Here is a 26,025-nt window from a genome sequence, read left to right on the forward strand (position 1 = left end):
TTGCTAAATATTAAAGTATAGTCATTTTTAAGTCGTTAAATGCATCCAAAATTACATTGTTGCAGTCCGTCCTACTCCAAATGTTACTGCCCTTCAGATCTGACCTCTTTGGAGTCCTAGCTGGAGAGCCCCGTGTTACAATGTAACAAAAAGGTTAAACTTGATGGACAGAGGTCTTCTCTCGACTGAAACTACGACGTTACCTGTAATCCTGGCCAGAAAGCTTCCAGAGATTGGAATACGGGCATGGAGACCGTCCCTTTATACATCTGAACCCACACGTACCAGTCATCGTACTTGGTGTAGTTCTGGATAGCCTTGTTGTATTCTGAAGGAAGAGGAGAACGTCTTTGGAACACGCAAGACCTGGCCCAAAAGGGTAACCCCAACTAGCACCCACAAATCGTAAACATCGTAACAGTGTCATCACCTTCCTTAAACAGATATAAAATCAGCTTAAAAATGGCCAATCCGTCTCAGTACCAAAAGAAGCTTCACGGAAGTTATCTAACCATGCTAATAACAAATATTTGGGCTACTGTAGTTTCTCTTGAAATGAATGACAAGTTGCATTTCTTAGTTGTTTCTGAATGACGAAGTGTTTTCTTTACCCTTATCCCACCCCGTCCTTATCAGAGAGCCAATAAATATAAGGGGAGGAGTATGGGGGCTCTGCCTGTGCAAACTTTTGTTGCACACACAGTGACAGCAGACAGAAGGGAGAAGGCAGAGGAAGTCCTCCCCCCAGGTCTCAGCTCAGTTTCTACAAGGGAACTTTGACAAATTATTTAAAAAATCTTATAGATTTTAAATTAAAACTAGCTGAGAGCCCCGGCGTTGCCCGGGATGTTTGTGGTGTGGGTGTGGCATTTGGGTGGGGAGTGGTCCACGTGCGGTGGTAGTGCTGCTGTGGCTGTACTGATGGTGATTGTATCGGTGTGCTGATTTGGGAGGGTTTGGTGCTGATGTGGGGGTGCGGATGTGGGTGTGCCGATGGGGGAGGTGCAAAGGTGGCGATGTGTGGGTGCTGATGGTGTTGATGGGGGCTGGGAATGGCGGGGAGCCGAGAATGCCAGTGTGCTGGGGGGGCATGGGATACCGGTGTGCTGATGTGGTGGTGCTGGGGATAGTGTGTGTGTGTATACATGTTTGTGTGTATACATTGTATGTGTGTGTGTGTGTGTGTGTATATATACATGTGTGTGTGTGTGTATGTGTACGTGTGTGTGTATACATGTGTGTATGTATATATTGTGTGTATACAACATGTTTGTGTGTGTATACACGTGTGTATACACATGTGTGTGTATACACATGTGTGTGTGTGTATACGTGTGTGTGTATACATGTGTGTGTGTGTATACATGTGTATACATGGGTGGAGGGGGGGTGAAGGGGAGTGAAGGGGAGGTGAAGGGGGGGGTGGAGGGGAGGTGAAGGGGGGTGAGGGGAGGTGAAGGCCGCTCCCTCACCCGTCCGGCCGCTCACTCACCCGTCCGGCCGCTCCCTCACCCGTCCGGCAGCTCCCTCACCCGTCCGGCAGCTCCCTCACCCGTCCGGCAGCTCCCTCACCCGTCCGGCAGCTCCCTCACCCGTCCGGCAGCTCCCTCACCCGTCCGGCAGCTCCCTCAGCCGTCCACCAGCTCCCTCAGCCGTCCGCCAGCTCCCACGTGGGAAGGGGGGGGGAGGTGGTGCGAAGGGGGGGAGGTGGAGGGGAGGTGAAGGAGGTGGGGGGGGAGGGGAGGTGAAGGGGGTGGGGGGGGAGGGGAGGTGAAGGGGGTGGGGGGTGGAGGGGAGGTGAAGGGGGAGGGTGGAGGGGAGGTGAAGGGGGGGGTGGAGGGGAGGGTGGAGGGGAGGTGAAGGCCGCTCCCTCACCCGTCCGGCCGCTCACTCACCCGTCCGGCAGCTCCCTCACCCGTCCGGCAGCTCCCACGTGGGAAGGAGGGGGAGGTGGTGCGAAGGGGGGGAGGTGGAGGGGAGGGGAAGGGGGTGGGAGGTGGAGGGGAGGTGAAGGGGGTGGGAGGTGGAGGGGAGGTGAAGGGGGTGGGAGGTGGAGGGGAGGTGAAGGGGGTGGGAGGTGGAGGGGAGGTGAAGGGGGTGGGAGGTGGAGGGGAGGTGAAGGGGGGGTGGAGGGGAGGTGAAGGGGGGGGTGGAGGGGAGGTGAAGGGGGGGGTGGAGGGGAGGTGGAGGGGAGGTGAAGGGGGGGGGGGAGGGGGGGTGGAGGGGAGGTGAAGGGGGGGTGGAGGGGAGGTGAAGGGGGGGTGGAGGAGAGGTGAAGGGGGTGTGTGGAGGAGAGGTGAAGGGGGGGTGAAGGGGAGTGAAGGGGAGGTGAAGGGGGGGGGGGGTGGAGGGGAGGTGAAGGGGGGTGAAGGCCGCTCCCTCACCCGTCCGGCCGCTCACTCACCTGTCCGGCCGCTCACTCACCTGTCCGGCCGCTCACTCACCCGTCCGGCAGCTCCCTCACCCGTCCGGCAGCTCCCTCACCCGTCCGGCAGCTCCCTCACCCGTCCGGCAGGTCCCACGTGGATCTGAGGCGGGAGGCAGCTTGTTGTGGCCGCTCCCCCGCTGTGTCCCGGGCGCTCGCTCCCCCGCTGACTGTAGCGGCGCCGGGGGGGGGGAGGGGGTGGAGGGGAGGTGAAGGTGGGTGAGGGGAGGTGAGGGGTGGGTGAAGGGGGGTGAGGGGAGGTGAAGGCCGCTCACTCAGCCGTCCGGAAGCTCCCACGTGGATCTGAGGCGGGAGGCCGCTTGTTGTGGCCGCTCCCCCGCTGTGTCCCGGGCACTCGCTCCTCCGCTGACTGTAGCGGCGCCGGGGGGGGGGGGGGGGCTGAAAGCGCGGGAAACACGGGGAGAGGAGGAGGCGCGCGCGGGTGTGGAGGCTGATGTTCGGGGAGGAAGAGGCGGAGGCTCCGGGACCGGCGGGTATGTGAGCCCCACCCCCCGGGTTATACATGCTGCTAATGTACACACCCCCCCTACTGTGTGTGTGTGTCCCTGTGTGTGTGTGTGTGTGTGTGTGTCCCTGTGTGTGTGTGTGTCCCTGTGTGTGTGTGTGTGTCCCTGTGTGTGTGTGTGTCCCTGTGTGTGTGTGTGTGTCCCTGTGTGTGTGTGTGTCCCTGTGTGTGTGTGTGTGTCCCTGTGTGTGTGTGTGTCCCTGTGTGTGTGTGTGTGTCCCTGTGTGTGTGTGTGTGTCCCTGTGTGTGTGTGTGTGTCCCTGTGTGTGTGTGTCCCTGTGTGTGTGTGTGTCCCTGTGTGTGTCCGTGTGTCCCTGTGTGTCCGTGTGTGTGTGTCCCTGTGTGTGTCCGTGTGTCCCTGTGTGTCCGTGTGTGTGTGTCCCTGTGTGTGTCCGTGTGTCCCTGTGTGTCCGTGTGTGTGTGTGTCCGTGTGTCCCTGTGTGTCCGTGTGTCCCTGTGTGTCCGTGTGTCCGTGTGTCCCTGTGTGTGTCCCTGTGTGTGTCCCTGTGTGTGTCCCTGTGTGTGTCCCTGTGTGTGTCCCTGTGTGTGTCCCTGTGTGTGTCCCTGTGTGTGTCCCTGTGTGTGTCCCTGTGTGTGTCCCTGTGTGTCCTTTGGCCCGTCACTCCGCCTCAGGCCAATGAGAGGTGTGCGGGGGCGGGCCAAGGGACCAATCAGATTTCCCCTAGGGACACCGGACATCCAGGCAGGCAGGCATGCATACAGTGCTTTCACTAATATAGTATAAGAAGATAAATTAAAAAAAAAAAATACAAGCTCCCAAATATTTTCAATGCATAACAAAGTAGGGCAAGAAATACATGATCCGACCCTGATGGGAGCAGAGTTTAAGGATATCAGAAAAGAAAAAAATGGCGGAGAACTGCAAAAATCGCTAATAAGGAAGCTGGACAAAGATAGCCGTAAAAAAGGGAAATGTATTAAAAAGGCACATCACCTCTGCGATCACTCCGACGCGTTTCGGAACCTGTGGGTACTTTGGCAAAGAATGCATAGGAGCCGAGTTTAGACAATACTATGAAACCCTTTATAATCTGTCCAAAAAAAACCCAGAAAAACACAAACACTCAGATGTGTCCTCGTCCTTCACAAGCCATCTACAGTAGATTGAAGTCCCGATTACAGAAGTTATTAAAACATTGAAAAATGAGGAACACCTGCGCCAGGTGGCTTTTCCAATAACTACTATAACAAATGTTGCGCAATACTCGTCCCTCACCTAACAAAATTATTTAACACATTCCTACAGGGAGCAAGCCCCTCAAAAGAAATGTCCCAGGCTACTATAGTAGTGATACACAGAGAAGGAAGAGACCCCTTTAATTGTGACACCCACCGCCCCATCTTCCTGCTCGACTCGGATATAAAAATCTATGCCAAGGTTTTGGCCAACAGGTTAAAATCAATCATGCCTAAAATAATTCATCCGATCAAGTGAGCGTTATTAGTGGTAGGCAAGCCTCTGACAACACCAGGCGACTAGCTGACATTATGCAAATAGCTAAGGTTGCTGCTGGCGGTCTTAAGCCTATATGTGGAAAAAGCCTTTGATACTGTAAATTAGATTGGCATTTTATGCTTAATACCTAGAGGCATTAGGGCTGGGCACAGTTTCTATGGAGGGGGTAAGGGCCCTATATGTATCACCAATAGCATCTATAGCAATTAATGGGCAACTCTCAGACCAGTTCCCTATAACAAATGGGACCAGACAGGGGTGTCCCATTTCACCTTTGATTTTTGCTCTCTCCATAGAGACCCTTAGTTGTCTTATAAGAAACTCCATAGATATCGCTAGGTTCAAAATAGCGAAAGAAGAATTAAAAATAGCTTAATTTGAGGATGACATAATATTAACAATCACCAAGCCCTTGACGTCCCTTCCCAATCTTTTCAGCATGTTGTCTGAATTCGGTACTTACTCAGAATTTAAAATTCCTAATTCAAAATCAGAAGCCTACAGTATTAATCTGCCACATCAAATGACAAAGCTAATAAAGATTCATTTCAATTTTAAATGGGACCCAAAATCTTTAAAATACCTGGGCATCCAATTCCTGAAAGACATCAACCTATTGTATAAATCCAACTTCACCCCTCTTCCCAAAAAAAAAACTAGAGAAAGAAATCTGACAATGGTCTACTGTACATATCCAATCTCGATGTTGGGTTGTATTTGGCAGTTAAAATGAATATTCTGCCACATCTCTTATATTTGTTTCACACTCTCCCGGTTCGTGTCCCACATCAGGAGCTGGTTGCTTTCCAAGGAATACTAACTAAATTTATATGTAATAATAAAAAAAAACCTAATCAAAAAAGAAGATATATTGTATCATCCAAAAGAATCTGGTGGTCTTGGCTTGCCGAATATTCTTAATTAGTATAGACCAGCTCAACTGGGACAGGTGATGCAATGGCACATCCAGGCAACATCTAAAAGATGGGTAGCGCTGGAAGCCAGTTTAACTTCTCCTGTACCATTGGCAGATATAATCTGTCTAGACAAGAAAGATCGGCCAAAGATAGTATCAGATAATTTCATACTGAGACACTCGTACTATATGGGACATTTCCAAGACCAAACTGAAACTCAGAGAAAATCTCTCTGATGACCCCATTAGCGAACAATCATAACTTCACCCCGGGATACCATGACATTTATTTAAATAACTGGAGAACTAGGGGTATTTCAAAAGGTTATAGATTTATTCTCACAGTTCAAAATGAAATCCTTCCAAATTTGGAACAACGACACGACCGACCAAGCACATTTTACAGATTTTTACAAGTCAGACATTTTATAGAGGAAAAATCCGACCGGGATAACATCCCAGATCTCACACACTATGAGGGAATGTGTAGAGAGGCTCTTCAAAAAAAAAACTAAAATAACATCTTTATACTAATCATTTTGCCACATTGGGTCCCAAGAAAAAGACAGATACATGTTGGCCTGCCAGAGAGAACTAGGTGAGGAACTTGACTGGGAAGATTGGCAAGACATCTGGGAAGCCGTGGCTAAAGGCTCCACTTGTACTCTGATAAAAGAAAATCTATATAAATTGCTTTACAGATGGTACATAACTCAGATTACATTGAATATGATTGAGCCAAATGTTTCCCCATTATGTTGGAGAGGATATGGACAGGGATGATCCTTGTCTCATATATGGCTAGACTGTCCTAAGCTCCAGTCCCTCTGGGAGACGATAATAGAATTTATTTTTGACACCACTAGGGTCAGGGTACCTAGAGATCCATGGTTCCTACTCCTAAACAAACCAATAGAAGGCATGAATAAAAATTAGACAAAACTAATAATATTGTACATATTCTCAATACCAGATGTCTAGTTGCTAGGTGTTGGAGACAGACCAATCCTCCCACATATAGAAAGACCAGGGAACAATTATCCCATGTAATGCTCATGGAGAACACAACAAGCTACCTTGGAGACTGTGATTAGGTTCTGTAAAGTCTGGGAACCCGTTTTTAACAAAGACATATGCACTCGTAGAATTGGGGACAAAAGTCGAGAGGGAGGGTTGTTGCTGTGCACTTAATCTAGTGGAACAATATGTGTGGACCCAATATATAAAGAAAAAATTGTTGTTCGAGTAAGTGAATTCATGAATAAAACTATACATATTTGCAAATGTGGTGACATACACCCTCCCTCCCTCCCCCTCCCCTCCCCCCAGGTTTACTCCATCTCTCCCCCCCCCTCCCCCATGTTTTTCCATTTGGTGCAATATTATGTGTAAATATTATTATTATTTGCCAAAAGATGTTTGCTGTTAAATGTGATACTGTAAAAATGGAAACCACTAAGAATTATAATAGAGCTACAGTATAAAAAATAAAAATAACAAAAAAAAAGGCATTAATCACCCAGATTGACCCATAAATACACTGTGTTCCTAGGGGAGACTGACCCCTTAACCATGTCACTGCCATTAGTACACTTTGCCCCTAGGAGGGACTGTCCCCTTAACCCTGTCACTGCCATTAGTACACTTTGCCCCGAGGAGGGACTGAACCCTTTAACCACGTCACTGCCATTTGTACACTTTGCCCCTAGGAGGGACTGACCCCTTAACCATGTCACTGCCATTAGTACACTTTGCCCCTAGGAGGGACTGACCCCTTAACCCTGTCACTGCCATTAGTACACTTTGCAACTAGGAGGGACTGACCCCTTAACCATGTCACTGCCATTAGTACACTTTGCCCCTAGGAGGGACTGACCCCTTAACCATGTCACTGCCATTAGTACACTTTGCCCCTAGGAGGGACTGACCCCTTAACCATGTCACTGCCATTAGTACACTTTGCCCCTAGGAGGGACTGACCCCTTAACCATGTCACTGCCATTAGTACACTTTGTCTCTAGGAGAGACTGACCCCATAACCATGTCACTGCCATTAGTACACTTTGCCCCTAGGAGGGACTGACCCCTTAACCATGTCACTGCCATTAGTACACTTTGACCCTAGGTGGGACTGACCCCATAACCATGTCACTGCCATTAGTACACTTTGCCCCTAGGAGGGACTGACCCCTTAACCCTGTCACTGCCATTAGTACACTTTGCAACTAGGAGGGACTGACCCCTTAACCATGTCACTGCCATTAGTACACTTTGCCCCTAGGAGGGACTGACCCCTTAACCATGCCACTGCCATTAGTACACTTTGCCCCTAGGTGGGACTGACCCCATAACCATGTCACTGCCATTAGTACACTTTGCCCCTAGGAGGGACTGACCCCTTAACCATGTCACTGCCATTAGTACACTTTGCCCCTAGGAGGGACTGACCCCTTAACCATGTCACTGCCATTAGTACACTTTGCCCCTAGGAGGGACTGACCCCTTAACCATGTCACTGACATTAGTACACTTTGCCCCTAGGAGGGACTGACCCCTTAACCATGTCACTGACATTAGTACACTTTGCCCCTAGGAGGGACTGACCCCTTAACCCCGTCACTGCCATTAGTACACTTTGCAACTAGGAGGGACTGACCCCTTAACCATGTCACTGCCATTAGTACACTTTGCCCCTAGGAGGGACTGACCCCTTAACCATGTCACTGCCATTAGTACACTTTGCAACTAGGAGGGACTGACCCCTTAACCATGTCACTGCCATTAGTACACTTTGCCCCTAGGAGGGACTGACCCCTTAACCATGTCACTGCCATTAGTACACTTTGCCCCTAGGAGGGACTGACCCCTTAACCATGTCACTGCCATTAGTACACTTTGCCCCTAGGAGGGACTGACCCCTTAACCATGCCACTACCATTAGTACACTTTGCCCCTAGGTGGGACTGACCCCATAACCATGTCACTGCCATTAGTACACTTTGCCCCTAGGAGGGACTGACCCCTTAACCATGTCACTGCCATTAGTACACTTTGCCCCTAGGAGGGACTGACCCCTTAACCATGTCACTGCCATTAGTACACTTTGCCCCTAGGAGGGACTGACCCCTTAACCCTGTCACTGCCATTAGTACACTTTGCAACTAGGAGGGACTGACCCCTTAACCATGTCACTGCCATTAGTACACTTTGCCCCTAGGAGGGACTGACCCCTTAACCATGCCACTGCCATTAGTACACTTTGCCCCTAGGTGGGACTGACCCCATAACCATGTCACTGCCATTAGTACACTTTGCCCCTAGGAGGGACTGACCCCTTAACCATGTCACTGCCATTAGTACACTTTGCCCCTAGGAGGGACTGACCCCTTAACCATGTCACTGCCATTAGTACACTTTGCCCCTAGGAGGGACTGACCCCTTAACCATGTCACTGACATTAGTACACTTTGCCCCTAGGAGGGACTGACCCCTTAACCATGTCACTGACATTAGTACACTTTGCCCCTAGGAGGGACTGACCCCTTAACCCCGTCACTGCCATTAGTACACTTTGCAACTAGGAGGGACTGACCCCTTAACCATGTCACTGCCATTAGTACACTTTGCCCCTAGGAGGGACTGACCCCTTAACCATGTCACTGCCATTAGTACACTTTGCAACTAGGAGGGACTGACCCCTTAACCATGTCACTGCCATTAGTACACTTTGCCCCTAGGAGGGACTGACCCCTTAACCATGTCACTGCCATTAGTACACTTTGCCCCTAGGAGGGACTGACCCCTTAACCATGCCACTACCATTAGTACACTTTGCCCCTAGGTGGGACTGACCCCATAACCATGTCACTGCCATTAGTACACTTTGCCCCTAGGAGGGACTGACCCCTTAACCATGTCACTGCCATTAGTACACTTTGCCCCTAGGAGGGACTGACCCCTTAACCATGTCACTGACATTAGTACACTTTGCCCCTAGGAGGGACTGACCCCTTAACCATGTCACTGACATTAGTACACTTTGCCCCTAGGAGGGACTGACCCCTTAACCCCGTCTCTGCCATTAGTACACTTTGCAACTAGGAGGGACTGACCCCTTAACCATGTCACTGCCATTAGTACACTTTGCCCCTAGGAGGGACTGACCCCTTAACCATGTCACTGCCATTAGTACACTTTGCCCCTAGGAGGGACTGACCCCTTAACCCTGTCACTGCCATTAGTACACTTTGCAACTAGGAGGGACTGACCCCTTAACCATGTCACTGCCATTAGTACACTTTGCCCCTAGCAGGGACTGGCCCATTAACCATGTCACTGCCATTAGTACACTTTGCCCCTAGGAGGGACTGACCCCTTAACCCTGTCACTGCCATTAGTACACTTTGTCCCTAGGAGGGACTGACCCCTTAACCCTGTCACTGCCATTAGTACACTTTGTCCCTAGGAGGGACTGACCCCTTCAATGTGTAGCTGTCACAGTGGGCCCCGGGGGACTTATTGCTTACCCAAAAACATTGACATAAGTTCTTCATCCTGTAGCAGAATGGCGCCTTTTACAAGGTACTCGAAGTACGAGTCTACGCCAGCCCCTATACCGGCATCCTGGGCGACCCACTTGGAAGTCATAACATCTATATGGTTGCCCACCTGTGAAATGAAGAAGACATTGAAGGGTTAAGAAGGTTTTATTAAACAACTATGTAACCAGCAAACTAAGAAACCTCCAATCAACCATTTAGAAGGGCAATCCCACACAGCCGGACAGCAAACAAACCTCTAGCTGTGATAATAGCAAAAATTATGCTGATTTAAGTGTTTGGGACTTTAATTACACATTTAATTTCTTAGAGGCGTCTCAGTGGGGGAGGGTTTGCCAATCAAGTGTTTGCTTTGCCCTTACCCCATTGTGTCCCTATCAGAGAGCCAGTAAGGATGAGGGTGGGGGAGAAAGGGTCAAGGCTCTGCCTGTGCAACTCATGTCATGTAGAACACACAGTGATCAGACAAGAAGGAGCAGCCAGAAGAAAGCAAACCCCCTCCTAATTCTCAGCTCTACGTGTTTACATACCGACTTAAAAAGATAACAAGACGTGTGCCAGCTTTAATCAAATCTCCTTGTTAACAGCGACTTGAAGATATATGCTGAAGTCCTGGCTAACAAGCTGAACACCTATATCGCTGACTTGGTATACCCAGACCTGGTGGGGTTCGTCCCTTACCGACAAGCATTGGACAACACAAGGAGATTGGTAAATGTCATACAGTACATCATATAAACGAAAAGAAAAAAAACCATCAGTTTAGATGCTGAAAAGGCTTTTGATCAGTTGAGCTGGGATTTTGTTTTTCTAAGTTCTATAGAAACAATATTTCGGCCCTAAATTTCTTATGGGGGGTAAAAGCTTTATATTCGAACCCCACAGCTAAAGTAACAACAGGGGACTAGACAGGGATGCCCTCTATCCCCCTTATCTTTGCCCTATCAATGGAACCGTTGGCTAATAGAATTAGAGCAAATGCCGATCTATCTGGAATCACAATAGACCAAAAGCAATAAAAGATGGAATTATTCGCAGATCACATCGTCCTAACCCTTAATAATCCCTTAACGTCGCTTCCCAACCTGTATAAAAGGTCTCATAAATTTTGGCGAAGTATTTAATTTAAAAATAAATGGAATCAAATCCACGGCTTTAGGCTTAAATCTAGCCCCCCAAAACTGCAAAATTGCTGAAGCTGAACTTTGACTTCACGTGCTGCGACTCCCATTTTAAATACCTGGGATTCATCACTTCCCAATACAGCACACTGTATAAAAGGAACTTTTCCCAACTTTACAAGAAGATTCTGGGGCTCCTATCGGACTGGAGAGGCTAAAACTAATCATGGTTCAGATGCCTACCTGCCCTCAAAATGACCACCCTCCCAAAGATTCTCCACTATTTCCACTTACTACTGTAGCAATTAAGATCCCAAAATTACGACCTCACCAAACTCCAGAAGGAATTTAATAAAAACATATGGAATCACAAGCCTCCGAGAATAAAGAACTGTATACTACAGCAGCCCAACACAATGGGAGGTTTGGGAGTCACAAATCTAAATCAAATACTACAAAAGAAGCACAAATAGGCAAACTAATCCACTGGCACAATGACCCAGGAAACAGACGCTGGGCTGGCATAGAGGCCATGGGTCTGTAAACCGTAAAGACTCAGAGACTCTCTCAATGTCTAAAACCAGACCACCAAATCTCTCTAAATCACCCTATAGTTCGTCATATGTGCGAAATATGGGACCAAACCAAAATTAAAATACCAACTCTCCCCATCCATATCTTCTATGACCCCAATTTTTTTTTAACCCCCATTCCCACCAGGCATGCGCACAGAGGCATTCACCAGATGGGAGAGGTTTGGGGTGACGACCATCCAAGATTTCCTGGAAGGGGATCATTGTAAAACTTTGCAAATGTTTCAATAGTAATTATAACATGTCTCATAACTACTTTCTAGTATAATATTACAGACAAATTAAACACTTTGTAGAATCACACAGCCCTATTAGACCTACAGTAAAACCACCATTGAGGACCTGCGCTACTCGACTTCGCATTTCCGAGGCATAACATCTACAGTATATCAGATGCGATTACTCAAGTCTAATGACTCAAAGGACAGCTATATGACCCTATAGGAAAGAGACCTAAATCAGGAGTTGGACATAGACGACTGGTCCGACATTCAGTATGGGAATTAGTATGAAATACCTCTACCAATACATTAGCTAAAGAAAACTCCTATAAACTAATGTACCGCTGGTACCTAACCCCTACCAAACTACACCATATGCCCCCTTCCTGCTCTGATAGATGTTGGTGGGAATGCGGACAGGAGGGCCCATTGCTTCACATCTGGTGGTCCTGCTCAAAAATTACCCCTCTCTGGAAAACTATAATTGGACGAAGGCCTTTGGCCAAAGGGTTTAACTAAATGACCCTTACCCATGAGCAGATTAGCACTGAAGTATTGAACTATATGTTGTGTCACTTTGTATATTTTGCGACGCTCCGTAGCACTGCTTTTTGAAACTAATATATATGCTGTATATATGATGTGAGGGTGGGTTTTGGGGTTCTGGAGCTTGCTGGGTTGTTGCAACTGTTGTTGTTTGGAGGTGTGGCCCCTCCTCACCAAGGTTTAAAGCTCGCCCCGCCCCACTTTCCAATTAACAGTTGTTATCATGTCCCTGTGCATCACAGACCCAGTATGGTCTCTCCCCCTCGAGCAGAAAAGAGAGGTACATGAGAATTTTACCAGGTAGTGTTAGGACCTGCATACTGGTCATGCCTTGATGTTGGCTGCAGGCTTATAACGCTTTGGCCAAAGGGTTTAACTAAACAACTCTTACTCATGAGCAGATTATCCCTGAAGTATTATACTATACAGTATGTTGTGTCACTTTGTACGTTGCGCTGGCTTTTCTGTTTTTGTTTATAATGAGACTAACTTCACAGATTCTTAACATCAATATCCCACGAGATCCATGGAGCGTCTTCTTGGGAAGACCCTTCCCAGATGTGTCTAGGACTGATCACCCATCTCACAGCAGCTACCAGACGCCGAATAACTAGAAAATGCAAAATCGATCCCCTCCCTAACACTAATTAAAAATACTACCTGGGAAACTACGAGTATGGAAAAGCAGACTGTATATCTGAACGACTCCATGCCCAAATTCGAGAAGGTGCGGCATCCCTGGCTGTCTAGATTTGCACAATCAACAAGTGTAGATGAGGTTAGGTTGTGACAAATACCTCCAGCAGCCCGACTATTAGTGACCTCTTACCCCACCCACCTCCCCTCCACCCAAGCTTCTTAACTATTCTCGCACCATACTTCTCTCACCACCCCCCCTTTATCATCTTCATTCCCCCCCTTGTATTTTTGGAAAGATGTATAAACTAAGTCTACACACTGTTGTTCATAATGTTCAATATATGTATGCATACAATTTATCTAATATCCCCCCCCCCCCCCCTCCTCTCTTTATTCTGTGGAACACCCTGCCCGCCTTCACTATGCTGATTATGAAAACTGGAAAATAAACAGATTTATTCTGACAGTGTCAGATTTTAATCAGAAAAGGCCATTACTACACCACTTTGCCCCTAGGAGGGACTGACCCCTTAAACAGGTCACTGCCATTAGTACACTTTGCGCCTCGAAGGCACAGACCCTTTCAAATATGGTTTTAGTGCATAATACTCCATAAAACACCATAATACCCTACAACAGAACGATTTGTATTTTTAAGATCTGAACCATTTGCCTATTCTTCGCTCCCAGATGTGCCTGCCACGTTACCCCTCTGGCAGAGAAATGGTTAAGCAGATCGTCTGACATGACATGCATATTTGTGGATCTGAATAAACATTGAACGGGGTATTCCGACAGGTGAACTTCACCGGCCCTAACGTCCAACGGCAACATCTAATGACATGAGGTGTGCTCCCCTCACCAGTCCCAGCTCCGAGCGACTCTCCCATAATCCTTTTAGGGCTTTCCTCGCTGCCCTCTCAAACACAGGATCTCCCGTCAGGCGGCTCAGGCAGGCAAACTCAATGATGTAGGTCCCTATCCCGGCCGTGCAGGTCACTGGGGTTTCCGTAGGGTTCACGCCATTCAGTAGGTTGATCGTCCCGTAAGGCATCCCAGTAGGTGTGTCAAAAGCTACAGATGAAAGGATGGGAAATAACATACATATATGTCACAGTTATTTTATGCCAGTGTGTTTTTTTTTTTTTTTTTAACAGGGGTTCGTAGGAAATCTTGGGTTCCCAAGACATCCTTAAAAGGTTCCCTGCAATTTTTGAAAATTGTACCAAATAGAGAAGAACTTACAATGCATCTGATCTCAGACGCGCTATTAGAGAGGGTTGGGGTTCCTTACAATGCATCTGATCTCAGACGCGCTATTAGAGAGAGCTGGGGTTCCTTACAATGCATCTGATCTCAGACGCGCTATTAGAGAGAGTTGGGGTTCCTTACAATGCATCTGATCTCAGACGCGCTATTAGAGAGGGTTGGGGTTCCTTACAATGCATCTGATCTCAGACGCGCTATTAGAGAGGGTTGGGGTTCCTTACAATGCATCTGATCTCAGACGCGCTATTAGAGAGGGTTGGGGTTTCTTACAATGCATCCAATGTCAGAAAACTATTAGAGAGGGTTGGGGTTTCTTACAATGCATCCAATGTCAGAAAACTATTAGAGAGGATTGGGGTTCCGCAGAATTTCACAATATTATTATAGGGTTCCTTCACAAAAAAAAACTAAAAAAAAAAACCAGTTCTATGCATCCATGGATACGTACACTTCCCTCTAAAAGGTTACATCTGTCTTTCTGCCACATCTGAAGAAGAACTCCATGAGGTTTGAAAAGGTTATATTGCCATGTACTATATGTTGGCCAACTAAAAGTTATCGTATTAAGCCTTTGGAAGGCTTTTACAGTCTTCACCAAATCTCCGATGTAATAAGGGCGTTTGCAAACAGTTACATATCGGTGGAACTGCCCCTTCAAAGATCGTTCACTGGAATGGGCTTTAAGGGGTGTTTAAGATTAGCACCACTTGGATAAACTTGGGTCTTAACCAGAGAAGAAGGTTCTAAATGATAAGACTGATAAGAGGTTCATTGCAGAGGTTCTGACCCAGTGGGGTGGCTTGTCAGAATCAGCTACCGATGTAGCAAGATTCATGGTTTCTAGCACCAGTCGTGTGACCACCCCCCGCCGGGGTATTAACGCTGTGAGGGGTCCGATACAGAAGCATGGACACCCGGGCGCACACTAACGGCCAGCGCTGGGCGCACACTAACGGCCAGCGCTGGGCGCACACTAACGGCCAGCGCTGGGCGCACACTAATGGCCAGCGCTGGGCGCACACTAATGGCCCTCGCTGGGCGCACACTAATGGCCAGCGCTGGGCGCACACTAATGGCCAGCGCTGGGCGCACAGATGCTAAAGGGATGTAATAAAACAAGAACAATTTTGTGGACCGCCAAAAAAATGGAGAAAGAACATCAAAATTGTCTGCCACGTTCAACCGTAACAAAACTCTTAGTGGCATATTCTAGTGGCTGCGAAGCATGACAAACCGCTTGTAAAGTGCGCTTTCTGATGGGATCGGCACGCTTGGCTATTCTGCCAGCCATTCCCACGTGTCCAATCCTGATCTAAAAGACTCTTTTAAAAGCGGTTCGGAAGCAATTTATTTATTTTTAACTAAAACTGCTATTCTCGTAGCACCGTTCCACAACCCGCACCTAAAAACCTCCCATTTTTGTCACGCCACCTCAGAGGTAGCGAGATTGGCGTCACAAGTTCCATCCAGAGCCTGAAACATGGGTTTGGCCGAGAGAGCGAGACCCATCAGTCAGACCGGGGACGGCGTTAGCACATCGGGTCATTCCGCTTCCAAAGCGCGTACAATCCCAGCGGTTTGGCCGTTGAACAATGCGGTTTGTCACCTTTTTTTAGACGCGGTTTAGAGGATGTGATTTGCAATAGAAAATAGTTTTTTCCCCTCACATTTCATTCCGTGGCTTCTGAACCGCGCGCTTGGCACCGGCACCATCGGAGCTTCTAGAACAGGCCCCCAAGTCTTACTACGACACAGAACGACGTTGCTCTGTATCAATCTAGAAATGTATTTGGCGCAGCACTGAGGTTTCATTATCTGGGTTCAGAATTATGTATTATTTTCACAGTAGGGCAATTAAAAATATTTTTGACACTTTTATTCACAAAAACTAGTTAGAAATAAAAAAAATACAAATCATTCTGTTTTCTTTTCTAATGAACCAGTATTCAACATGACGCAATGACAGGTTTCACCGATTTGGGCGCGATGCGGCGATCGTGCGTTGGCGACTCCGGGAGCAACGCGTCAAAACACATTTTAAACAACCAATTTTGCCTTGTACGTTTCAAGTCCCATAACCATCTTCATACACATGTAGCGGGACTCGCTGTTCCCAGCGTCGCGGCCGCAAAGAAGCAAAACAGCCGCAACGCTGGGGACAGTGTCTGCTGCGATTGCGCTGCGGGGCGGGGGTCCATGCTTCCGGATCAGACGCCGCAGCCTTAATCTGTCCGGGTGTCGCTTGTCATGACCCCGGGCGCGTAAACCTTTGGGTTTGCCACATCTGTACGTACAACACATTTTAGGAAGGTTTGTCTGACTTGTTAGCGCTAAAAATAAATAAATAAATGGGCGTACACAAAGGTTTAAATAAAATCGTTAGTACACAGACGGCCGCTTTGTCGCTGCTGACCTGGAAGGAGTTTCCGGGCTGCATCTTCTGCCATTCTCAGTAGGGGACCGGCGCAGGGCCAGCCTGGTTCCAGGTCCATGCCGGCTCTCTTGGAGAGGAGGTGAGCAGACAGGAGGCCCCCCACCACTGCAAAACGGGAACAGGATCTTTAGTGCAAATCCCCCAAAACCAGAAGGGGGAAGGATAGAAGGGAGAGGGGGACATTGGGGGAAACAACTAAATATACGAAGGGATCGTACAAGGTGCCGGAGGGAAGCATATTACAGATAAAGAGACGAGCTGGAACAGGGGGTGGCCAACTCCAGTTCTCAGGGGCCACCAACAGGTCAGGTTTTAAAGGGTATCCCTGCTTCAGCATTGTTGGCTCAATCATTGTTGGCCCTTGAGTGACTGGAGTTGGCCATCCCCGAGCTAGAACACAAGCTAATTCGGTGAAGTTGGAGGCTTAGGGGAGATACGAGGATGTACTTTTTCATGGAAAGGGTGATGGACGCGTGGAATAGCCTCCCAGCAGAGGTGGTAGAGGTTACTACAATAAGGGAATTCACGCGTGCTTGGGATACACGTGAGGTTATCCGAAATAGGAGAGAAAGACGAGGATCTAATAGGGCCTGAGGTTTTAAAGAAGTGGGCTAGAGGATGACCAAGTGACAAGCTCCATCTCCCCCATTAAGATGCCCCGGCACTCAAAGGATTTAGGCCAACACGGTTGTAACAGGGACTTATCCCTGTTGAAGAAACTGCCTCTAAATCCAGCAGGCAGCTGGTTAAATGCAGCCAGGCAATTGACCAGACTCCACCTGCCTAATTAGGACTCAGAGATTTGAAAGAGACCCAGAGAGATTTTCCTCAGCACACAAGGGTGCTGACATGAGGAGAGGGATCTTGAATACACAGGAGGACTGTGTGCTGACCGCAAGACACAAGGAGACCAGACCTCTTTTCCTGGACACAAGAGGACACAGGAACCTGCCAGAGGCTGGACCCTCAAGCACACCTGGACACCACTGACCTGAAGGGCCATCTGCTTTAAAAGGTACCACTGAGACTTTGGGGTGGTAGGCTGGAAAGGGGCTTACCCTCCCAGTCTTGTGAGAGGGACTGGGAAGTAAATGAGCCCTTACACAGGGATAGGCTTTTGTTGTTTTGTATATATTTGTTGGCTGTGCTGTTTAAAGGGACAGGCTCAATAAAGCCATATTTTAATTCACCCTAAACGGTCGCCATTTGCATACCTCTGCACACATCTCTTACAACAGTAAACACAGTATTTCAATACCTCGAATGTTGGTCTCGAAAACCGATGCGTTGACATCGATGTCGAAATCAACGGTGTCCTGCAGCACGGTCACCACTCTTTGGAACTCCGTGGCATTCCCAATAATCTGGGGTCAAAAGACAAGAATAACCCTATATTGGCACTTTGGGATCACAGGCAACAAAGATTAGTTGCCCGTTTAGATACCGTATAACCTTTGGCTACCAGCCCAACTTGGAACATGTGTAGGGCCGTCGGGACAGTGAGGAGCTCAAAAATGCATTAATTTGTCACTGTCCTGCCCTCTGTAGCTCGTCTCCCCGTATACTGCTGTGCAGCGTCGGAGCGAGCGTCAGACACCCACAGGGAGAGACTGCAGGGAGCATCTATAGTGCCGTAACAAGAAGTTATAATAGGGCTGGGACTCATGCATACATACACGGGGCCATACAGGCATGCCCTCGCATACATACACGGGGCCATACAGGCATACATACATACAGGCATACATACATACATACATACATACAGGCATGCCCTCGCATACATACATACATACATTCTCAACACCTATTCTCTCCTAGACCCTCTACAATCTGGCTTCCGCACTGCTCACTCCACCGAAACAGCCCTCACTAAAATAACTGACGACCCCCATGCTGCCAAAGACAGAGGTCATTACACTCTGCTCATATTACTCAACCTCTCTGCAGCATTTGACACAGTGGACCACCCTCTTCTCCTCCACATTCTCCATACTCTAGGTATTCGGAACAAAGCTCTATCCTGGATCTCATCCTACCTCTCCCATCGTACTTTTAGTGTCTCTTCTGCCAACACCTCCTCCTCCTCCTCTATTGATCTCTCTGTGGGGGTACCCCAGGGCTCTGTCCTGGGACCTCTTCTCTTTTCTCTGTACACACTCTCTCTAGGTGACCTAATAACATCTTTTGGGTTTACTTATCACCTCTATGCCGACGACACACAAATATACTTTTCAACACCTGACCTTACACCTGCTGTACAAACCAAAGTTTCTGAATGTCTCTCTGCTATATCATCCTGGATGGCCCTCCGACGCCTTAAACTCAACATGGCTAAAACAGAGCTCCTCATACTTCCTCCCAAACCTGGCCCTACTACCTCCTTCCACATTACTGTTGGAACTACAATCATTCACCCAGTAGCCCAAGCACGCTGCCTAGGGGTCACACTCGACTCCTCTCTCACATTCAAAACATTTCTAAAACTTGTCGCTTTTTCCTCCGCAATATAACTAAGATACGCCCTTTCCTCTGTTGTTCGACTGCTAAAACTCTGACTCAGGCCCTCATTCTCTCCCGTCTTGATTACTGTAACCTCCTGCTGTCTGGCCTTCCTGCCTCTCACCTGTCTCCCCTACAATCTATCCTAAATGCTGCTGCCAGAATCACTCTACTCTTTCCTAGATCTGTCTCAGCATCTCCCCTCCTGAAATCCCTCTCCTGGCTTCCGATCAAATCCCGCATCTCGCACTCCATTCTTCTCCTCACTTTTAAAGCTTTACATTCTTCTGCCCCTCCTTACATCTCATCCCTAATTTCTCGCTATGCACCATCCAGACTCTTGCGTTCTTCTCAAGGATGTCTTCTTTCTACCCCCTTTGTATCTAAAGCCCTCTCCCGCCTTAAACCTTTTTCACTGACTGCCCACACCTCTGGAATGCCCTTCCCCTCAGTACCCGACTAGCACCCTCTCTATCCACCTTTAAGACCCACCTTAAGACACACTTGCTTAAAGAAGCATATGAATAGCACTGTGGATATTCTGAACACATGAGACATAAAGCTTGGGCCCCTGCAGACGCACTTACCAGAACTCCCTCCTCCTGTCTCTGTACGTTCTACCTACCTACCAATTAGACTGTAAGCTCCTCGGGGCAGGGACTCCGCTTCCGAAATGTTACTTTTATGTCTAAAGCACTTATTCCCATGATCTGTTATTTATATTATCTGTTATTTATTTGATTACCACATGTATTACTACTGTGAAGCGCTATGTACACTAATGGCGCTATATAAAGACATACAATACAATACAATACATACATACATACATGCCCTCGCATACATACATACATACATACATACATACAGGCATGCCCTCGCATACATACATACATGCATGCCCTCGCATACATACATACATACATGCCCTCGCATACATACACGGGGCCATACAGGCATGCCCTCGCATACATACACGGGGCCATACAGGCATGCCCTCGCATACATACATACATACATGCATGCCCTCGCATACATACATACATGCATGCCCTCGCATACATACACGGGGCCATACAGGCATGCCCTCGCATACATACACGGGGCCATACAGGCATGCCCTCGCATACATACACGGGGCCATACAGGCATGCCCTCGCATACATACATACATACATGCATGCCCTCGCACACATACACAGGGCCATACAGGCATGCCCTCGCATACATACATACATACAGGCATGCCCTCGCATACATACATACATACATACAGGCATGCCCTCGCATACATACATACATACATACAGGCATGCCCTCGCATACATACAATCTTAGATACCCAACCTCAAACACACACACACACACGATAGATGGAGAGCAAACCAGACTCCCCAAACGGTATTGCTGCAAAGCTGACCCAGGATTTTGGAAGTCTCTTTGTCATTCTGGGAAACTTCATAGGACCTTAAGGGCGCATGTGATCCCGGGGTCCACTGGGACTTTCCCCTAGTGGGTCAGCACGTGTGTGTGTGTGTGTATCGGTGTGCCTCCCCTTGGAAGCATAAGGACAAGCGTGACCTTCATTCTGTTCTGGCTGCTTGAGATGGCGAGTAACGCTGGCCTGGAACAAGCCTTGCTCTAACACCGCACATGCCCGCATCAGATGCTCCCTCCTCCTGTACACCAGCTTTATTCTTGCATCCCCTATTACTTCTCCTTTCAGTACTGAGGAACTCGCACATACGCATCCTCCGATTCATTGCAGCGTTCTGTGTCTCTGAATGAGTTCCCATAGGGCAGCGATGTCTGATTATACTCATTCCACTCTGCGTTGCTGTGTATAGCATGAGCTAATATACCCCATGTTTGCTTTATTCTGCCCTGACGGGTGTCGTTATTTCTCGTGTGAAGGCGAGCCACCAATTTTGATACTTCTTATGCATCTCAGGGATTGAGGGGTTCCTCTGGTTGCCCTGCACCTTTCCTCAGACTTTACATTACTGATATATTGGAGCACTGATTCTAACTGTATACAGCATATATAGTGCAGAGTCCATGTGGACCTTTCATCAAGCGCCAGTACGTGTTAACACGCCCGATCCCATTCAAGTTAATGCTGGATCACGTGCACCAAGTCGCACCAGCACTTGATGAATCTGCCATGATCGGCTCATATTAACTAAACAATGCTATTCCACAAGGCACCTTCCAGCACACAAAGACTTCTTATGGTCCATTTACTTGAATGGCGTCTTATGGCATAGCATCACTTCGTAACATGGCCCTAAATCTTGCCATTGGTTGTTTCTTAGTAGAAATTCATTTTGGGGGGGAGGGGGGTGGTTCCGTGTAACAGGCAGCAGTAAATAGTATCACAGCCAAGAAGAACATGACACTAGGCCCATACTTACCAGCAGGGTGTCTAGGGCGTCTATTAAAGTCAGGGAGAAACTGCAAAAGAACAGTGCGTAGGGTTACAGAGACGCCAGGGGGCTCCTTACATAATACGAACAATATATACATTAGCGTCAAACAGCCAGCATGCTGGGAAGATTGGATCTAAAACCTCGTCCTGAGCAAACGAGACGGGGTCATATCATGAGATTGACTGTGATGGCAGAAACAGTAGCGATGTCTAAGAAAAGGTTAGCAGCAAATGAAAGGGGGTCTTAACAGGCAGGGCAGAGACCATGGATTTACTACCCATGGAGGAGACTGGGATGGCAGACACAGTAGCTGTGTTTAGGGAAAGGTTAGGGATCTCTGTAGAGAGGAAATATATACAGGGATAAGCGCGTACTTTCTTTTCAACCTGATCTAAGAAGGAAACCGTCTCGACAGCCCAATATAGAACGGCCAGAGGATGCGACTGGATACTGCAACATTTCCAAGAACTTCCCTATCTCCATCTTCAAGCTCCCCGCTCTCCCTCCTTTTTACCCCGTTCTCCCCTTAACCCCTTTGCGCGTCAGTGATCCCTGCTCTTGCCTCCTCAATTTCTCCTCCAAATCCTCCACAGTGATCCCTCTCCGTCTCCTCTTACTCCTGCTCTCCCTTGGTTTTAACCCCCGTCTCCGTCTCCCTCTCCCCCTCTCTCTCTCCCTCTCCCTCTCCCCCTCTCCCTCTCCCCTCCCCCCCCCATTCAGGTCTTATAGCATACGCCATCTTTTTTGTCTACGCTGTTCCCCACCGATTCCCGCTCCTGCCCCGTCCTCCTGTTGTAAGGACATCTCGCTCGTGAAAGAGAAATCGCCACTCCGACCCGCGCGAGACGTGGTATTTAGGAGGAATTGAGTTTTGTGGGAGTGAAGGCGCGGGCATATTTAAAGCGGAGATGGGACTTCTCCATTCAGATGGGGATTTCCTCGTTGACCTGAACCGCGTTACTTCAATTCCAGAGAAAATGTACTGTCGTATTTGGAGAACGTGAGAGAGACAGAGAGAGAGACACACACCAGAGACAGAGAGAGACACACACAACAGAGACAGAGAGAGACACACACACAACAGAGACAGAGAGAGAGACACACACCAGAGACAGAGAGAGAGACACACACCAGAGACAGAGAGAGAGATACACACCAGAGACAGAGAGAGAGACACACAACAGAGACAGAGAGAGAGACACACACCAGAGAGAGAGACACACACCAGAGACAGAGAGAGAGAGACACACACCAGAGACAGAGAGAGAGACACACACCAGAGACAGAGAGAGACACACACACCAGAGACAGAGAGAGAGACACACACCAGAGACAGAGAGAGAGATACACACCAGAGACAGAGAGAGAGACACACACCAGAGAGAGAGACACACACCAGAGAGAGAGACACACACCAGAGACAGAGAGAGAGACACACACACCAGAGACAGAGAGAGAGACACACACCAGAGACAGAGAGAGAGATACACACCAGAGACAGAGAGAGAGACACACACCAGAGAGAGAGACACACACAACAGAGACAGAGAGAGAGACACACACACCAGAGACAGAGAGAGACACACACCAGAGAGAGAGACACACACCAGAGACAGAGAGAGACACACACACCAGAGACAGAGAGAGAGACACACACCAGAGACAGAGAGAGACACACACACACCAGAGACAGAGAGAGACACACACAACAGAGACAGAGAGAGAGACACACACAACAGAGACAGAGAGAGAGACACACACAACAGAGACAGAGAGAGAGACACACACCAGAGACAGAGAGAGAGACACACACCAGAGACAGAGAGAGAGACACACACCAGAGACAGAGAGAGAGACACACACCAGAGACAGAGAGAGACACACACACCAGAGACAGAGAGAGAGACACACACCAGAGACAGAGAGAGAGACACACACCAGAGACAGAGAGAGAGACACACACCAGAGAGAGAGACACACACCAGAGACAGAGAGAGAGAGACACACACACCAGAGACAGAGAGAGAGACACACACCAGAGACAGAGAGAGAGAGACACACACCAGAGACAGAGAGAGAGACACACACCAGAGACAGAGAGAGAGAGACACACACCAGAGACAGAGAGAGAGACACACACCAGAGACAGAGAGAGACACACACCAGAGACAGAGAGAGAGACACACACCAGAGACAGAGAGAGAGACACACACCAGAGACAGAGAGAGAGACACACACCAGAGACAGAGAGAGAGACACACACCAGAGACAGAGAGAGAGACACACACCAGAGACAGAGAGAGACACACACCAGAGACAGAGAGAGACACACACCAGAGACAGAGAGAGACACACACCAGAGACAGAGAGAGACACACACCAGAGACAGAGAGACACACACACCAGAGACAGAGAGACACACACACACACACACACACACACACAACAGAGAGACACACACAACAGAGAGAGGGACAAACACACAGAGACAGAGAGACACACAACAGAGAGACACACACAACAGAGACAGAGAGACACACAACAGAGACAAAGAGACACACAGAGAGAGACAGAGAGACAGAGACCTTCATATACTCCGGGCTCCTAATTCTTCCTGCCCAACCAAAACATGAAACTCTGTGCACACAGTACCTGCCCCAGGTGTCCTGCCCGTCACAAGTCAACGGTCGTAACTCATCGTACGGGAAAGCGTTGTCTAAATAATTGTTGTACGCGTGATAAAACATGTTCTTCACCCGTTCCCTGGTAAGAAGGAAAAAAAAATTGCACATGTTACCAATGCAGAAGTCCGCAACGGTCACTATTTTCAAAACATCTCCTCTCGCCCTTTCCAGCGCTGGTTTTATTTTTCAAATCCGACGCTCCGTTCAGGAGATATATTTGTTTGAAATATTAAGTGTCCGGGAGGTTAAAATGGAGCTCTCCCCAGAGCCCAGTGCCACATAAACGTTACCAAGGTAACCTCAAAAAAGGAGCAGGACATGCTCAGGGGGCAAGATACTAACATTATAGGATTGTGACTCGCATTGGCTCCTGGGGAGGAAAGGGTGTCGCTACTTTCTGTTGGATTGTGAGACCCCAGAGATTCGGAGGCCATTTTTATTTCGCTGGAGGACGCAGAAACACTGGTAGCTAGCAGTCAGGATTGCGGCTTTAAAGCTGCAGTCCCACATAGGGGGGGGGGGGGGGATATGGCCTGGCAGCTCCAGAGGTCCCGCACTCTTCCCCAAGGCATTCAGATTAAATGCTGGGGGACCGCACAAAGCCTCTGCAACTTCTACTTACCATGCGTGACCATGGCAACTGACACCGCGGGGTCATGTCACGATTGCCATGGTAACGTGACGTCAAATGACGCAGCGGATCACGCGACACGACCCTGCGGCGTCATTTGACGCCGCACCAAGGTAAGGGGGGGGAAGGGGCACGACAACGGAGGAGAGCAGGCAGGGGGGGGGGGCGCAGCAAGAAAAGTTGCACTAAATGCACTGTAAGTAGCCATCGCTAACTGCGCGTTATGCTTCCACTGCCCCCCTTCCGGTTAGATTGTAAGCTCCTGGGGTCAGAGCCCGCCGTACCTCCTATATCAGTGTATGCTAGTGTCATTTTATTGGCAAAGTTGAAATAAATATGAATTAAATATACAATCATATAATAATAATCGGTGTTCGACAAATCCATTAAAATACAGGCCCGTGGCGACTGGATTTGACCCCGTGTCGACCTCCAGATGGCCGACACCAAGCATGGCGGGATTGGGAGCGGGACTAGGTGGCGAGTAGATTTCTGGGTGATTTGTCAACCACTAATAATAATAATAATAATAATAATAGCATGTTCTTGTATAGCGCTGCTAGTTATACGTAGCACTTTAGAGACATTTTGCAGGCACGTGTCCCTATCCCGTGGACCTTGCAATCTGTTTTTGGTGCCTGAGGCACAGGGAGATAAAGTGACTTAACCAAGGTCACAAGGCGCCGACACCGGGAATTGAACCAGTATGAGACACACACACACACACACACACACACACACACACACACACACACACTGTATATGTATATATATCACACAGTGTTCAGGTTTATGGAACAACCTGCCTAACATTTTAATACTTGCTTCTTATTTTAAGGCAGTAAGAAACGCCGACATCAACACTGGTGCGATTGTGGGGTTACTTTTATATTTAATCCCACAGTCCCACATACGTTTTCCTATTTACAGACGAATGGTTCCACTTATTAAATAATATTGGATTTATTGTAGGAAGCAGCTCTCCCTCCTGCTTCCTAATCATGTTAAACCCGTGGCACATCCTACAGAATACACCGCAGATGTTACATTCAG

At 48.3% G+C, this 26,025-nt stretch overlaps 2 protein-coding genes across 2 annotated transcripts in view; both read right to left on the reverse strand.

Annotated features, from left to right (window-relative positions):
• LOC142466893 (uncharacterized) overlaps window positions 1-26,025 on the reverse strand; it is a 659,285-nt gene that overhangs the window by 367,348 nt on the left and 265,912 nt on the right.
• The window catches only part of EDEM2 (ER degradation enhancing alpha-mannosidase like protein 2), a 42,155-nt gene that overhangs the window by 11,624 nt on the left and 4,506 nt on the right, over window positions 1-26,025 (reverse strand). Inside the window, exons 2-8 of the mRNA XM_075572487.1 lie at window positions 24,310-24,420; window positions 21,643-21,682; window positions 17,985-18,090; window positions 16,706-16,831; window positions 13,886-14,097; window positions 9,871-10,012; window positions 204-328 (exon numbers count right to left, since the gene is read on the reverse strand). Coding sequence (XP_075428602.1) covers window positions 204-328; window positions 9,871-10,012; window positions 13,886-14,097; window positions 16,706-16,831; window positions 17,985-18,090; window positions 21,643-21,682; window positions 24,310-24,420 — 862 coding nt within the window. The remainder of the gene's footprint in view (window positions 1-203; window positions 329-9,870; window positions 10,013-13,885; window positions 14,098-16,705; window positions 16,832-17,984; window positions 18,091-21,642; window positions 21,683-24,309; window positions 24,421-26,025) is intronic.

The sequence above is a fragment of the Ascaphus truei genome, chromosome 15 (genome assembly GCF_040206685.1).
Source record: "Ascaphus truei isolate aAscTru1 chromosome 15, aAscTru1.hap1, whole genome shotgun sequence".
Classification (NCBI taxonomy): Eukaryota; Metazoa; Chordata; class Amphibia; order Anura; family Ascaphidae; genus Ascaphus; species Ascaphus truei.